General features: G+C 41.2%; 1 protein-coding gene across 1 annotated transcript in view; it reads right to left on the bottom strand.

Moving 5' to 3' along the window:
- cpamd8 (C3 and PZP like alpha-2-macroglobulin domain containing 8) overlaps positions 1 to 17,662 on the bottom strand; it is a gene marked incomplete at both ends in the record, with an annotated part of 52,911 nt that continues 35,249 nt past the window's right edge. Inside the window, 13 exon segments of the mRNA XM_014025778.1 lie at positions 1 to 171; positions 290 to 488; positions 2,322 to 2,393; positions 3,937 to 4,146; positions 4,558 to 4,668; positions 4,813 to 4,918; positions 5,042 to 5,116; positions 8,235 to 8,322; positions 8,404 to 8,669; positions 11,996 to 12,058; positions 12,793 to 12,948; positions 13,078 to 13,214; positions 13,302 to 13,388. Of these exon segments, the coding sequence (XP_013881232.1) occupies position 171; positions 290 to 488; positions 2,322 to 2,393; positions 3,937 to 4,146; positions 4,558 to 4,668; positions 4,813 to 4,918; positions 5,042 to 5,116; positions 8,235 to 8,322; positions 8,404 to 8,669; positions 11,996 to 12,058; positions 12,793 to 12,948; positions 13,078 to 13,214; positions 13,302 to 13,388 (1,571 nt within the window).

The following is a 17,662-nucleotide window of genomic DNA, read 5'->3' as shown; positions in this document are numbered from 1 at the left end:
GAAATAGACGCATCCAAATAAAAACTCCATTCATCTAATTTAAACTTTCACTCTCAGCCCTCCAGACCCAGTCGACTTTTCACTGAAGCAAGTTTGTCCTCTTTTCGTTTAAAAGCATATTCACAAATATGGTACAATTTGGAGGTCATTATGGCTTCACTTGGAGCGGTTCTGTGGACGACAAGAAAACAAAGACACACGTTTGTCACAAGATCAACACCGAGTTTCACAAAAGTTATGGCCCAAACATCCAGCAGCCCCACAACAACACAAACCATGCAGCTCGTACCATCGGTCAGGGGTGGTTTTTGTGTCCATCGCAGGTAGATGGGTGCCTGCCGGTAGGACCTTATGGTCTACATCGGCCCCGATGACAGGCACTTCAAAAGGGTCTCCTCCGTCTCCGTCGGCAAGGAAAAGCTCAGCGTCCGAGTCGTATTCATAAGAGTAGTAGGACACCTCGGCTATGGAGCCTTGTTCTTCAACACCTAAAAGGACAAAACGGATTGAATAAAAGCGGAGAGAAAAAAGGCCAACAAAGCAGTTTGAAGCCAAAGATGTCCTGATGCATTCTTAATAATCCAGATAGAGAAGTCTAACAAGGTTGAGTCAGGTCCTCTGGACGGGTTGTTCTTCGTTGAAATGTTTCGTCTTTTATCTGAGAGACTTCTTCAGTCTTAGGAGGTGCAAACAAACTCAGTCATATAAGCAGTATAGTAGTGGATCAACTAGTTAACCGGAGACACCCAAAACTGGTTGTTCTCATGCAAAAGAGAACCATCAGCCTAACTATCGTTAATACCCTGATGTTCACACAGGAATGAGTCATACTCGCAATACCAGCATTTTAAGAGGGGGATGACTGGACACAGAGACCTCCACCCCTTTTTAAAAACAAACAGTTTCTCTTCACAAAAATGGCTTCCTTTACTCCTTCTGTCAGAGCAATGTTGTGTATGTTAAGTGACGAGGAGACGAAACGTTTGAACAAAGAAGCCCACCCAGAGGACCTGACTGGATCTATTTTTAATGTGCCAAGAAACATGCACCGACAAAGCATGGAGGAATGACTGCAAAGCAAGTAAAAATAAAAAGAAAAAAGAAAAGATTTAAAGCTTAAAAAAAAAAAAATAAAATCATCTGAACAGATGCAGTACAACATTTCTGTCAGCAGGGGTTGCACCCTACTTAAATTCTTTCACTAAAGCATCACTTGTAATAAATAGTCATTTTATAATGACCAGCAGGTGATTATTTCTTATCTTTTATGGTCATGACACACATTAGATCTCATTCTAAAATTCAAATAAACAAACAATTGCCTTTAAAAATTAGGAAGAAAAAAAAGAACAATGAAAACACATATAATGTGAAAATGTTACTCCAAATGATTCCTGCGAGTCTGTGCTTTGCTACAAGTTCACTAATAAAACAAGTCTGCACAGGGAGGCTAATTCCAAAGCTTCGGCTTCCTTCACGGTCTCATTGAAACTGTCAGTTCATTGGCAGAACCCACTATTACCTATTGCACTCAGCGGTGGCATGTTGTCAACATTTTAATGGTTTAAAATGAAAGTGTTTTAGAAGTATCTCATAACTTGAACCACCCTGGGGTTTTCCTTTAGTCCCTGAATATAGTTCGGTATAAACACTACCAAGGAACTCCGAAAAAGTATCTTTTATATGTTTTTTTTCCTGAACACACATTTAATTGTGCTTGCAAACAAAAAAGACATATAACGTCCTGATGCATCTCAGTAGACATATAACATGTGTGTGTGATAGAAAAGCATTCCTGTGACGACTGTGAAGCATGTAGCGTTTGTACCGAGGAGACCTTTGACTTTGAGATCAGCTTTGTGAGCAGGAGCTACTGGCTGAGGAACAAGTCGAAGCAGGTCAAGCCACATCAAACACACACACACCTGCCTTCAACCCAGACACTCACAGGCAGAGTTCAAACAGTGACCTCCCCACCCCCCTTCAACACAGCATGTTAGGATTGCTTCACACACAGCCAAACATCTCCCTTAAAATCCACCCAAAACACATACAAACAAACACAGAACTTGTTTCATTTCGGCATTCTACATTTCATTTCCAGACATATATATGCTAACAATAGGTGGTGATGTGCTGTAAATCTTCACCGAATCAAAACAAGTTGATAAAAGGAATGCAAGGTGATGAAAAAAAAGTTTGCAGAAGCAGATTAACTACTTGGTAAACTAAACACAGCTGCTGAGTCTTGACAGTTTGTGCATAATCTGAAGAAATACGAGCATCTGATGAATAGGGAAGAATGGGGTGGATGGATTTACCTGTGTGTACAGGCACAGAGGGTTGCTCCGTTTCCTGGCTCACTACTGGCTGTGTGTCTCTGGGGATGTCCACTGGAAACACAAGGTAATCACCACAAAATCAGGCTAAATCAAAAATTTGGTACTCCTTGAACGGAGGACGAAGGTGTAGTCATTTTGGTCAAACCTTCAAAATAGAATTATGTGCAATCACACGTGACACTGCCAAACCTCATGTGATCACTAAGCTTTTAAGAGTATATGATAGAGATAACATTCAAATACTGCTTCAACTAATTTTAGCTCAGCGTATATTCAAYTGGCCGAAATATGGCCATTTTTGGTTAGCTGTGGTCGTCATCTTGAATGGGGTTGACTCCAAAAAATATAACGTTGTAGATGTATCGACTGCTTTCACAATTTTTCATTCAAATCTGTCCAGTGGTTCAAAAGATATTACGCTAACAGACTGACAAAAGTGCAACACATAGCGTTTTGCAGCAGGTGATAAAAAAAAATCGTTTATTAGCGTTGTTTGATCTGAATACTGAGCAACGCTTCTTTGTCAAACAGGGATGTACGCTTGTGTTAAAATTTATCTTTCCAAAAATAGCAGCAGCAGTCAACGCACAGCCAAGAGGCCATGTGTGAAAACAAACCTCCCCACCAATCCCCCCCCACTTCCTAATATGTGGAAATGGTGACATAAATCTGCTCTATGCAACCATACACAAACAAGGCCACGGAGCAACGGGGAAAGAAAAATAAATAAATAAAAATATGACTTTGATGATCTGTTGCATGAAACACTTGGCACTGACAGAAGATTTTTCCCACCAAAGTTTCGTCTATGCCTTTCCACAACATGAAGGCTCCTTTGTTGTTGGGCTGTGCGTCGGAAAGGAATTCAAGGATTTCTGAGGCTGGACAAAAGCACTCTGTCCTTTGAAGAGAGCGCGCGAGAGAGACAGATAGAGAGAAAGAGAGCCCTGCAATAAGACGAAAAGTGAGAGAGGATTGGCAGGGGGTGGAGACCAGTGAAAAATCGCGCACCCCACCACCCCAGAACCCTGTCCAGTAATCACTCATCACCTGTGTTTCCTCAGCTCAGATCATGGCACACCAAAGCTGAACTTAGATGCTGTCACAGGTGCACACATCWACCCAAAACATCATGAAGGATTACACACAGAGTTACAACAAAGCAAAGTAAGTGTRACCGGCAGGACACACACACAAGCAGTACCAGCCAAAAGACAGGACACAATAATTCAGAAGGATCAGATGTAATCCRACGCAGGGGCGGAGCCAAGGGGTGGCCCTGGTCACCATAGAAAAATCTTTGGCCACCTCAACTCCTGATTTGCCAGCAAGAGATATTCCTATATGCAGACTGTTCGTTTCATGTGCACTGCTCAGATAGGTAATTCTCATGATGTAATACTACATGATAGTTACTGCCTGTAAGTACATGAGACAATGACCAAGAAACACGATTACATCTTCAGCAAAATGCCACGTAGTTCAGGTCTTTTCTGGGCCAACTCTGTGTGACCAGTGGTCCCAGTCTGGTCACCCCTAAACAAAGTTTGACAGCGAACAAACGGGATGTTAGTAGCGATTAGACAGTCCTTACCGTGTGGACACTGAGAGGGTGGAACCTGCTTTATACGCGTCCCGTTTCGACAGGCWAACACCTCCATCTGACACTGGTTCCAGTAGAGCTGCCCGTCAGATCCACAAACAGGCTCCCCCTCGTAGCCGCAGTCCCTATAGCACGTGCAGCGCTCGAACTGCTCCTTCTCAAAGCAACCGAACATGTTGCACTGGTTTGCTTGTGCAAAACCTGCAGAAAGAGATACATTTAGGAGATCAATGAAGTTGAGGCGTCTGCAAATAGTTACAGCAGTACAACAATGGAGCAAAAATTTGTTCTTTAAAATGTATATAAAAGGAAATGCAAGGATTTGATCATCTCATAAATTCATATTTAATTCATAATGAAACAAGTCATTTTACTGACCTGTAGCACTGAACTCAATCAATACTACTGCAGCTGTTTTTTCATACCACTTACTGTCCTTTTACACACTTTCAAAATGTTTCAGGCATACCGTTTGAARTTCACTGTGTTTCATTGTGAATGAAATTTGGGTTTAAGAGATTCATAAATCATTGTATTTTGTTTTTCTTTACGTTTTACAGAAGTCCCCAACTGTTTTTTTTTTAATGGAGACTGTAGGATATGCGTTCCCACCTATCCACKGGTTTGTTGAGCTCTCCACCTCATTGCACGTTGGTCCATCACACAGCTCCCGTGCAAGTGGACTGCTCTCACTAACGTTGTAGAAYCTGGTGGCCTCAAAAGCTGCATTGCAAGCAAAAGCCCACACCGGCACATTTATACACAAAAGAAATACACAAAAGAACTTAAAACATTTAAACAYTTCCCTCAAACATTCCAAGCATTAGGAATGTTTTCCTTGTCTTTAACCTTAAAAAGGTTCATCACCTGGTTCATAGTAGTCATAGATCTTGACGGGAACAGGTGCCGTCTTGCCCACAATGTATTCCCTGACAGCTTGGAAGGCCACACACGTCATACACTGACTGGGAATCTAAGAAAAAAGTAACACCCACAGGGTGAAATGCAAACACATTTGCACTTTTGTACTCTCAAGAGTCAACCACCCTCCTCTGTGATTTCACAGACAGAAATGACAAATGGCCGTTTACCTCACCTCATCAAAGTAGAACAACACTTTTCTGCCGTTCAGCTCATACCTCTTCAGACCCACTCTCTTATCCATCAAAAGCTGAAGATGACAAGCAGAATGATAACTCAACAGCAGAAATGAAGAATTTCTACTTTAGCCTTGAAGAGCAAACTTTTTCCTAAAATACTTTTACGATGTTTTACATTATTGTGTTGCAATGACTCACACAAGAGTTATTTTAAGTTGAATTTCTTTTTAAGTTAATGGTTTTATGCCTTTATGGAGCCTGTCAGGTGACACTGGATAAAAAAGGCCAAAAGATAGTTTAATACTTTCCCATGAGATAGTTAATACGTGGCCATGAGACAGTTATGAGATAGTTAATACGTGGCCACGAAATAGTTAATACGTGGCCACGAGATAGTTAATACGTGGTCAAGAAATARTTAACAYGTGGCCACAAGATAGTTAATATGTGGTCACAAAATAGTTAATACGTGGCCAGGAGATAGTTAATACATGGCCATATGATAGTTAATACGAGGCTACAAGATAGTTAATATGTGGCCACAAGACAGTTAATATGTGGCCACAAGATAATAATACGTGGCCACGAGAAAGTTAATACATGGCCACGAGATACTTAATACGTGGCCACAAGATACTTAATACGTGGCCACAAGATACTTAATACGTGGCCACAAGATACTTAATACGTGGCCACAAGATACTTAATACGTGGCCACAAGATAGTTATTATGTGGCCACTAGATAGTTAATACATAGCCACGAGATACTTAATACGGGGCCACAAGATACTTAATACGGGGCCACAAGATACTTAATATGTGGCCACAAGATAGTTAATACGTGGCCACAAGATAGTCAATATGTGGCCACAAGATTGCTATTACGTGGCCACTAGATAGTTAATACATAACCATGAGATACTTAATACGTGGCCACAAGATAGTTAATCCGTGGCCACGAGATAGTTAATCCGTGGCCACGAGATAGTTAATATGTGGCCACATGATAGTTAATCTGTGGCCACGAGACAGTTAATACATAGCCAAGAGATAGTTAATATGTGGCCACGAGATAGTTAATATGTGGCCACAAGTTAGTTAATACATGACCACATGATTGTTAATATGTGGCCACAAGATAGTTAATATGTGGCCACAAGATAGTTAATATGGCCACAAGATAGTTAATACATAGCCACGAGATAGTTAATACATGACCACATGATAGCTAATATGTGGCCACAAGACAGTTAATACGCAGTCGCGAGATAGTTAATATGTGGCAACAAGATAATTAATACGTGTCCATGAGAAAGTTAATAGGTGGCCACAAGATAGTTAATACTTGGCCAGGAGATAGTTAATGTGTGTCCATGAGATAGTTAATAGATAGTTAATATGTGGCCAGGAGATAGTTAATGTGTCCACGAGATAGTTAATCCATGGTCATGAGATAGTCAATATGTGGCCACGAGATAGTTAACACCTGGCCAGGAGATAGTTAACACATGGCCACACGTTAGTAAATGTTTGCTCAAACGTCAGTAAATGTGTGGTCACWAGATAGTTAATGCATGGCCATGGGATAATTCTGATCAGACTTGACTCTTTGTGAGAGATACAGACATTGTTGAGGTCAGATCATACGCTGATGCTGATACAAGATGACATTGACCACCCTGAATGAATCTCAGGAATCTGATTTTTACCATGTTCCTGAACGTAACATAACTCTGACTCCTTGTACCAAAAATGATTGAACATTTTGAACATGAGTTATGGTCGGGCCAATTAAACAACTGAATGAAACGGTCATAAATCAAAGGACTTAGATGTCATCTGAATGGAGACCGGATCGGACAGCTAGTCTGGATGTTATTGTTCAGATAAGGAAAAGATTGTGTCTAAAGAAAACTTGTGGATTAATAAAATTTAGGAAACATCATCGCAAACTTGACATCTCTTAATGCACAATTATGAACCTTAATGTGCCCTAACTCCAATTCTCCTTTTAGAGATCATGGCTAAAGTGGCTTAAAGTAGTCCAAATGATCTGCATCTAAATGTGCAACAGGAGAAAAGTGAACATGCTAAGGTGTGCAAATAAAATACACGAATGAGTAATGAGCATGCTGTTTGCTGTGAATCTGTGCATGCATGCTGAGCCAGAAGTTTATTTCCCCCCATAGGGAGAATTCTCATTCAGTCAAAGGTGGCAGCCTGAGGACAGTCAGAGGGTGGGAGTGGGGTGGGGGGCTACATGGAGCTGGTGCAGTTATGCAAGCGCACACGTACCACAAATAATCGTCATGTCCTTAAAAGCATTGCTTGTCTATGCAGCAATTAAAAAAAATGTCTTGAACTTTCACTGCTCACAARAAGTTCAGCTCATTATAAGAAGCTGCAGGACTGCTGCTGTGGTCACCGGATGAAKCCAGGTCCAGGTCCAGGTCTGCAGCATTTATTAGAATCGGCTAGACATGACGGCTGAGGCCAAACTCGCAGCTGTAAACTTGAGAAATGCGAGTGGCAGGCAGCAGTAAAACTTGAGGGAGTCCAGCAGGGGTTCACAATGAGCTCGTTACCCACTGCAACTCAGGTCAGCCTCAAGTGACAAACTCACAGCATGTGTTGTGAGTGAGAGTTTGAGATTTATCCAGGTAAGCACAAAGGTGGCYATTGTAACAGCAGCCTGCAGACCTAATGCCCCGATTATAGTCTCCTAATGAGGAACAAGCTTCTGCTGTGGGGGAGGGGGGTGGGTGCTGATCTGGATTCAGCCTGTTAAAACTACCTCTTTGTTACTTCCTTATTATCCACTAATGTCTAACACATTCTTAATATACTCCTGTCTTTATTAGGGTTCATGGTTTTGCGCATGAAGTGTGGATATGTCAGGTTTATTGCTTCCAGCTGCAGCAAATATTTATATTCACTTCCCACTGCAGAGTAATGTCCATATCTACTGTGTGTTTGTTTATACGGTTAAGTTAAGGTATGTGTTTTTGTTGATGACTGTGTACATGTGAGTGTGTTGTTGGCRATTGACTTTGAAGAAAACAGGATATGTAGGATGTATTCTATGAAATGACCTCCAGATGYGAACGCTTYTCTTTCTGTTATCTACCGGTCCTTTCATCACCATCAACAAGAAAAACTGATGAGTACAACTCAGTATGAGTACATACCCTTTCTAGACTTTCCACATCTGCCCGGAAACCAGAAATCATGGGAACTTCTATGACTGCCATGTTAGACGAGCCTGAGTGGAGCCACCTAGAGAAAGAATCGAYGTGATGAACGGAGGAAACCGTCTTGAGGCCGCTCTGTGCAACAAAGCGCACGGGCGGTCCCTACCTGGYGCACACTTCCAAGTAAATCTGGAAGTTCATCTTGTCCTGGTGGGCTGCCGGGTCATCGTCGTCGACGGGCGCCCGCCGTTTCCGGTTCAGATCGGAGCGATTGTCGGCACGGCTTCTGGAGCGTGACGTGGACTGCCACGAGTGGAACGAAGAGGAGGAAGAGGGCTGCGTGTGTCGCTCCTGAAGAGGCTCTTTCAGTTCCACCTGGAGCTGAAAAGCTGGCTTCGCTACTGGATCGGGTACATTATAGGACACGTCTATCTGCAGACAAAAAGACAGGAAAATTGGATTTTAATCTACATATAAGCTTTTAAGTTCAGAGGTAAGTAAAGTCTTAGCATTCACATGGCTAGCCAGCTTTTCAAGCCAGAGTTGTAGCTAGCTGTTTTGGTCAAACCTTTAAAGCAACATCATGTGCATAAATTACCACAAGATGTCACACTCAGAGTATGTGTTGTTAAATACACTCAGCTACCATCATATCAAATTTTAGCTCAATATCTGTAAAACTCACTGAATTACAGTCATTTTTGTGTCTGTAGGTCAGTTAGTGTGGCAGCCATTATATAGTTATTATAGCAAAACTAATAAAGGATCAACTTGAGGTGTTGGACACGTTGCCTAAAGTCTGTCGACAAACACATTCACAGACAGGCTTTTTAATCACCCTGCTCTTGTTTTTCATTAGAGCCCAGGTGCTGCTGGCCTGAGGGGCTAAAAGAGACGTGCACTGAGAGGTGTGGATTGGGGAAAAGTTTGTGTGTAAAATATATATATATATATATATATATGAAGCTGTGTGAACTAAAAGATCTAAAGCTCTGTCAAACTCACTGAAACAGTCTCATTGTTTCGAAAATGGACAAATAAGTTTAAATGACAAAAAGTAAAGTCTTAACATCAGATACAAACAACACATATATCTCTTGATTGTTGCAGAAAATGTTTCATATTTGATGAGGTAACTCTAAAAAATGTTTGTGCGCATTCACAATTATTTTCCCTCTTTTTTTTGGCCTTATGTATTTTTTTTTGTCTGCTTCTGCATGTTTTGTGCTATTTTAGACATTTCTATATAAAAACATGCAGCTATTATAAAAATAGGTGCTATGACTTTTGGTTGTAACATTTAAAAATGTCAAATATTTAACTATTAATATACATTTTCCACACAAAAACACATTGCAATGTCTTCATTTCTCTCAAAAACGTTGTCTTTAAAATCTGCTTCAACATACTTCGGCTCAACTTTATGCTACTTTACTTTTTTTTCTATTGCTCTACCGTTTTTGTCTTTTAGCTATCCTTTTGTACATTTTGGCTCTCAGCAACTGTTCTGCTGCTTAAGCTAGTGTTTTGCTATGTTTAGCTTTTTACCCAGATTTTTGCTACTTTCAGCTTCTAGTTAGCCTTACTTTTAACTACCCTTTACAATATATTTCAACTTTGGGTTAACCTTTTGCTGCCTTTAGCTTCTAGTTAGTTTTAATTTTAACTACACATTTTCTATTTAAACTTTGAGGTGCTCTTTAGCTGCTGTTGGTTAGAATCTAAGAGCTGCTTTGAGTGCTTTTTAAGTAAAATAAAAAAACAAATAAATAAATTTAATCCATAATAAATAAAACATTTTAATATAAGTCACCACTACAACAAGTTGCATCAAGCTAAATATGAGAAGTGTACTGATGTTGCAAGTACATAAACTGTGTCTTTTTATCAGAACTACAACCTTCAGTGCAAGAGTTTGAACTGAAGGCATCTTACGTTGTTGCACTTTAGCTCTCTAAAGTATATATATATTTTTTGTTTGCTTCAAACATTTTGTATTTGTATTTATTAAAGAAGAGAACAACTGATACATGTGTTTAAACATGAAATATGTCAAACTAGAAGCCCTTGGAGAGTGCAAACCTCCGCCAAGGCCAATTTCCCCCATCCTGCAATAGAGTTAATGCGCAGAAGGAAAGATGGAAACACATTTGCAGAATAAGTTCTGACGTAGTGAACATTTAAGTATGCAGTATGCACGGGGTTTCTTCCCGGTGGAGTCCAATGCGAAAAAAAAAAGTCAGAGACTCGTCACCCAACCTTATTCATCCATAAACTGGTCCTAGATTAAGCTCCTAAATTTTCATCAGTCAGATTCCATCATGTAAAATGTCTGTTTTATCCCTTTTTATGAGTTTTTAACAGTTTGACTACCTTTATAAACTGCTGCTTCCTGGTACAGTTGCTCTGGAAGCGAGTCGCCTTTTTTTTGGTGAGTGGTTAAAGCAAAATACAGCATCTGAGTGCTTTCAGCACAAACAAACACTCACACAAACTTCTGACCAACCACACAATAAAGTTCTTATGTGGAGGGGGTACCTCACATGGTTGATCAGCTGTTCCTGCTGTCCGATAATGGTCCGGTGTAACACCGGTACCAGCTTTGGCTCGGCTGCAGCAGGACCCTCCCCCGTTGTTGATGTTTTCTCAGTTATTCCCGTAACGTAAAGAGAATCACATTTCTTTTTGTATGTCTCCAGACAGTAGTAACATCAGCAATACTAGTTGATAACAGAATAATCACAACTTTCCCGATGATAGGCATCCTGGGAGGTGTAGTCCCAGTGAGTTTGCGACTTCACTTCCTGTTTCCTGATATGTGTCTGACGTAATGACACTGCATAGCCTGGTTGATTCTCTCGAATTAAAAGAAAAATTCCTGTATCCGCGTCATGATCTAGAACATCACCAAAATTTAAAGGTGGGTTCCTTTGGCCAATCCCCACATGTAAAAATATCATGACAATCTGTCCACAGGTTTTTGAGTAATGTTGTCCACAGACAGAGTGACAGACAGACAGACATACGCAACCGAAAACATTACCTCTTCCCTTGGTGGAGGTAATTACTGCACTGTGTGTTGGTTTAATAAATATATATATAAACATTTTTAAAATGGCAGTTTTATAATATTTGGGTAAGTGTGCAACACTACAGTATGTGGCCCTCTGGTAGCATCAAGAAAAATTGTGGCCTTTTTCATCATTTAATTGCTCATCCCTGTGCCTAACTTTAATGGAATCTTTTGCTATTTCAACTTTTAGATAACCTTTAGCTGCTTGTATTCTTATGTTCTACATTTAGCTTTGAGCTGGAGTAATACTTCTTTTAGCTTTAACAACTTAGTTTCAGCTTCTTCGGCTAATTTCAGCTGTCATTCAGCACTCAGCATTCACCAGGGTTCCTACAGTTTAAGGCAAGTCAAATTTAAGACTTTTCAAGACCTCTTTAATGACTCTTGAAATAAAATTTAAGACTGAATTACAATAAACATAAATGGGGGGGGGGGGTGTACGAACTATTTTAATATTTAAGACAAATTACAATCAGCAATTTTTAAGACCTCTGAAAGATTGATTTAAGATATTTTAAGGCTAATTAAGGCCTTCTTTTTGGATTGATGAATTCAATGCCTTTTATGATCTTTTTAAGGATCCGCAGTAACCCTTATTCACACTGTTTAACAAAAATGCATTTTCTCCAGTTCCTCACTTTTGACACAAACATATTAGCAGAATTTTGGTGAGTGTGTGCCTTACCTGCATGAGGCAGCAGCCTTCTCCTTTAGCACTGACAAAAAGGCCTGTGGGGACACTAGGTATCTACAAAAGAAGTGCGGCAGAAAGAGAATCAAAGAGAGTCAGACGGGGCATGGAGAGGTGAGCGAGTCATTTATCAACTGAATACATGCTTTAGGCTGTTCTCTGCCACAAGTGGCTCCCTGGCTACTAACCAGCAGCACTAAATTGCCCCCTATTAATTTGACACCACCACTCATAGAAGAAAAAAAAATGCCAGGCAGAAAACCTCCTTCATTCTCACCTGAAACTTTCCAGCTGGCTGAAAATGCACACAACAGTGTTGACCTGACCCAAAGAGAACTCTAGCATTGGTGGCTCGTTTCATGCGTGAATAAACACAACATTAAAGCACAGTTCCTAAATCAAATGGCCAATAAGGTGCTTTTGAGAAATCCAGCTTAGGTGAGCCTGGTTTGGTTTGGCAGAAAGTAAAACATTCTGGCTACGGAAGAAGCAAACACAGAGATTACTGTTTAAAGCCAGAGTGCTGCTCATTAGATATCGCTTAAACTGAAAAATTCTCGACTGCACATAAAAAGAGTGATTTAACTGAGTAGGATCTCCCATCTGAAAGACTGGTAATAAGTGGAACTAATAAATAAAGGACATAAAAGGCTGTCAACGCGGACAACTTAAAAGCCTAAGCGTATCAAATCAGTTATCCCTAATCATCGGCGGGCCAAGACGACTGGCTGGCCTCCCAATAGATAAATAAACAATCAAACAGCGCACGATTTGTTCTGATCCACATTTACCTTGGCACTCTGAAGGAGTTTCTTGTTGTCCCTGTTCAGTTCAAAGGTCTCCTGGAAGTCGAGGTTAGTGGAGGCCAGAGAGATGGTGAGGTTGACCCCACCTACGTATGACAGGATAGCATACTCTGACAGGGCATGCAGAGCCACGCACGTGTCCTGCCAAAGGGTTCAAACCATGTCAGCTGGAATTTTGGCCTTACTACCCACACTTGAGATGAAAAGTATTATATTGCAAGATAAAATGTTAAAACTTTTGCAGGCATGAAATAAATGACAATAGAAGACCTGTGTGGAAGAGAAACCACCCAAGGCATTCCTTTGCTGGGAGAGCCATTTGACCACAGGCAGCGCAGACGCAACGTCACCCAGGACGGTGTAGGTCAGGAGACCGTAGGCCGTCATCTCCACCTCCGCCGACACCACTAACAGCATGGAAAAACATTTTTCAAAAAAAATACATCCTATTCTAAGGTTTATTCAATAAAAAAATCAGGTCAGGTCCTCAGTACCTGACCGTGAGAGGCCATCACTGAAGCCCATGAACGTGTCTTCATCGGTCACCGTGCTGCCAGTCAGACTCCAGTGTGTGAGTCCATCTGCAGAGACACATGCAGCAGGCTTTCACTGTATTAGTTGCAACAGTCAAACCAACTCCTGTTCAGTTGTTACAATTATTTTGATCAAATTAGCACATTTAAATTTTTTAATTTGTCAAACTTCGTTTTGTAAGCTTCACAGCTTTTCAAGCCTTTCTTCTACCTATCATCTGAAAACAAAAGGAACTATGGACTTGGTCAACTGGTCTCTGAACGCAAATGACACGATTTTTTTCCACATTGAAATTGGAACGAGGGGAACATAGCTGTCCCAGTGGAATGGTTGCTGCTGGTTGAGTCACTGGTTCCTGGGGGGTTTGGAATCTGATCTGTCTGGCGCCACTTTCCACTGAAGATGTGGAAGATTTGTACATATTTGGAATTCTGCTGATCGGCGGAGGTGGATATCTGGCTTATAGGAAAATAAAAGCGATCCTGACAGCAGTCCAGCCTGTGAGAAGCTGTCAGGAACCATGGACGGAATCTCCTCTACTGGAAACGCACAGACTCAGATGCTGGGGGAGATAAGTTGCAAACTGGATGTGATTCGGCAGCGTGCCCATGAGATGTAGGATTACATCAGGGTGAAACTTCAGATGGAGAGAGGCGAGGAGGTGATGAAATTCGGATCATTCTGCATTTTTTTCGCAATTTCAGAGATGCAGTTAAGACTGTAAAGTGGCAAGAAATCTCGAGGCCGCTTGTCCTAAAAAACTGTGTTTATCTTTCGGATCCCAGSAGCTGCTGGCCTTGGTCGGTCGGCAGTTAAAACTTCCCGGGATGATGCGTCAACAAAGGACTGATTCCCCTGCTCTCTCAACCCATATCATCCGTGTGGGATCAGTCTGAAGGCTGTTGTGGTGATGGAGGAAGGGGAAACTCTGAACTCTGTGAACTGAGCTTGGGAGGGTAAGATCTGGTGTCTGAACTTTGACAGGTCTTGGATTGGTTCCAGCACTGGAACGTCACTGGCTCCCCTGAATCCCACCCCCCGTACCATGTGTTTGATCCCCAGCCCCCTCCCCTCCTTAGCTGTCTTGCTCTAGCGAATCATTTATTTTGCATTTGATTCTGTGTTTATGAGTAAACATAGGATCAGAGCATATTTTTTAACTCATCTATCCTATTGTGTATTTCCAAGCTGCAAAAGGTAGCGTGACCATGTTGTGCAAGACCTGATCATCCGTTCTCCCCCATTTTTGTTCTTTGTGTGTAAAAAGAATGGGTGTTCTTAACTGCAAGTTCCTAGTCTGTGAATGTTCACTGACATTAGCTAAGTTTACATGCGCAAAATTTGTTTGATCGAATGTATTAGGATTAAATAATCGGAATGTATCATTTACAAGGACACAATCCAATCATGACGAGTGTTTACATGCACCAGGCTTTTTTTCAGAATAGAAGCACTGACTTGCGCAGTTGCTAACCTTCCCTTAAAAAAACACAGAAAAAAGTTCTACTTTCATCATGAAGATAAACAAACAGCTTCTGAGAGCTCAGAATGGACCTGCAACAGGATTTMATAATGGTAGAGACTTTACTGCACTCCCTGGTTCAGCTGCAGGGGACGCACAGACTTTTATTTATTTATTTTGCAAAGCGGCGCAGGCTGTGTGTCTTCCTTTTTACTGAATGAGAAAACTGGAGTAAAAGTTCTGTGCTGCAGCGTTGCTGTCCCTCCCTCCACAAAAGAGCAGAAACCACTGGATGAAAGTCAGCAGACATGCGCAGTCAGGTCAGTTTTCCACAATCAGAATAAGATGATCAGATTAAGTGTTTACATGCACGTCATTCAGATTATCAATCAGCATAAACCACCTCTCTCGTTCCGATTACAAATTCATTCGGATCGAGCTGAATCGGGTCAGAATAATCCGAATTGGGTGTTTACATGATGCATTTTTACTCCGAACGGCCGTTTAATCCGATTACTTTTGTCCATGTAAACGTAACTACTGGCAATAAAACTGATTCTGATTCTGAAATACCAAAGAAAGCCAATAAGAAAATACAAAACATAAAAGGGGAAAGCAAGAGGTGGTCTCTGCTACTTTTACAACTTTTTCTGCCTCAATTATTGCACTTGCCATTCGCTTAAACTAAAACCAGACACAGATCAGTATGTTTCGTGTTTCATTTTTGCAATCCTTCACATATTTTCAACTGATTCACCTCACATCTGATGGAAAAATCTAGATTCAGGACAAGTGTTGAGTTTAAAGTTGTTCAGAAAGATGGTCCTYGTGTTTCGGTTAAAGTTTTACGGTCTTTTCCAGTTCCGTCACTTCATATGCAACTTGTTATTAGTTTATTCTGCATCACACCATGTTTTAAAGGCTCTCTATACTTCAAGATGTAAGACATTGGATCTTGCTGATGTGATTTGAAATGGTCTTTTTCGCATGGACTACTCATAGACAAAAGAGAAACATCAGGTGAAAAGTCCAGCACCGTTGGCAGAGAGGATGTTTATTTTCAGATAGTGATGGAGGAGTTGGAGGAGGAAGATCTGATATTTCTGGTGTTAACCAAGGAGAAGTGCTGTTATTTAAATTTGTCACAAATGGACAGCCTTTGTTTCCAACAGACTGTGCAGGAACGTGTCCCTATGTTGTCCATTGTTATCACCTCCATGGCTGCTAGGGGAGGCCCACTCTCTCTCAGTCAGCACATCCATACAGAGCTGTGCTGTCTCCTCCAGACACAAAAATTGCCCTAATTTCATTCAATTCAATTCAATTCAAAAATACTATTGATCCCAGAGGGAAATTAGGTGTTGTTGTAACTCATTTAACTAAAAACTTATTGTAGATGCTGATGGCTGTGGGCAGGAAAGATCTTCTGTAGCAGTCTGTATTACAGCGAAGTTGAAGAAGTCTCCGACTGAAGACACTTTGTCTTTCTATGACAGTCTAATGAAGAGGATGGTCAGGGTTGTCCACAATGTTCTTGATTTTATGTAAAATTCTTCTTTCTACCATCATCTCCAGAGATTCCACAGTCGTCCCCAGAACAGAACCAGCCTTCTTTTTCAGGTTGTTTAGCCTTTTTAGGTCCCTTGTCCTTGTCAGGGCTTGAAGTTCATCCAGTTTGTTAGCTAATGATCGCACGTTGCTCATTAGGATTGATGGAAGTGATGGTTTGAACTTCCTCCTTCTCTCTCGCCTCTTTGCTCCAGCTCTGCATCCACGATGCCTCCTTTTCAACTCCTCTGGGATTTGCAGCTTCAGTTGATGTATTATTTCAAATTTTGCAATATTAATCAGCTATGGTTACGCAACATAACAAAAAGCAAAGTATAAAAAAAGTATTGGCAAAAACCAATCCAGCTGCACAGCACCCAAAACACAAAGGAACAGCTGTCCAAAAATGTTACTTTTCCGCAGAAAGGCAGGAATGAACACCTGAAAAGAAAAGAAAATCTCAATAAAAGTAACAGAGCTACTCCAACGTGCTGCCACCCTCAGCAGCGCAATTCCGGAACATCATGATTTCTTTTACGATTTTTTCAAGTTTCACTTTACTTTTTCTTTTTCGTTATAACAGTCGGAACTRTGGCTTTATTTTCTAGCGCTGGCAACCTTGGCCAGAAGAGGTTGCTTTCAGAGACCAGCTCGCTGAAGCCACTTTTCATAAAGAAACACGCCCATAAAATTCTGACCAAGCACAATGGACTAGTGGTTAGAACTGATACTTCACAGCAACAGATACTGGATTCGAGCCCTGGGTTGTTCCTGGGGTCTTTCTATGTTGAGTTTGAAGTTTGCATGGTCTCCTTGCATTTGGTTGGGTCTTCTACGGTACTCCAGTTTCATAGCCTGAAATATTTAATGAAATATTTAATGTTTATACTGTTTATACTTTTCTGTTAAAATCTTCCCAATAAAGAGATATCTGTGATCTCAAAGGAATCAATCCATCCATCATCTTCTGCTTGTTCAAGAGTCAGGTCTCTGGGGCAACAGCTTGAGCAGGGAGGTCCAGATCTCTCTCTCCCAGCTCTCCTGGGAGAACTCCAAGTTGTTCCCAGGCCAGCCGAAAGACAGAGTCTCTCCAGCGGTTCTCATGAGGTCTCCACCCAGTCGAACATGCCTGAAGCACCTCCATAGGGAGGTGCCCAGGAGGCATCCTTAACAGATGCCCAAACCACCTTATCCAACTTCTGACTCCTCCTGGACAACTGAACTTCTCACCTTATCTCTAAAGGCCCCGTCACACTAAACAACTTGAGGACAGGAGGAGCTGTGGTGCTTCACCTGGGCTCAGAAAGACCC

The sequence above is a fragment of the Austrofundulus limnaeus genome, unplaced genomic scaffold, assembly GCF_001266775.1.
Source record: "Austrofundulus limnaeus strain Quisiro unplaced genomic scaffold, Austrofundulus_limnaeus-1.0 Scaffold498, whole genome shotgun sequence".
In the NCBI taxonomy this organism is placed as follows: domain Eukaryota; kingdom Metazoa; phylum Chordata; class Actinopteri; order Cyprinodontiformes; family Rivulidae; genus Austrofundulus; species Austrofundulus limnaeus.
The sequence above is the reverse complement of the archived record's forward strand: the minus strand, read 5'-3'. Positions and strand labels throughout refer to the sequence as shown.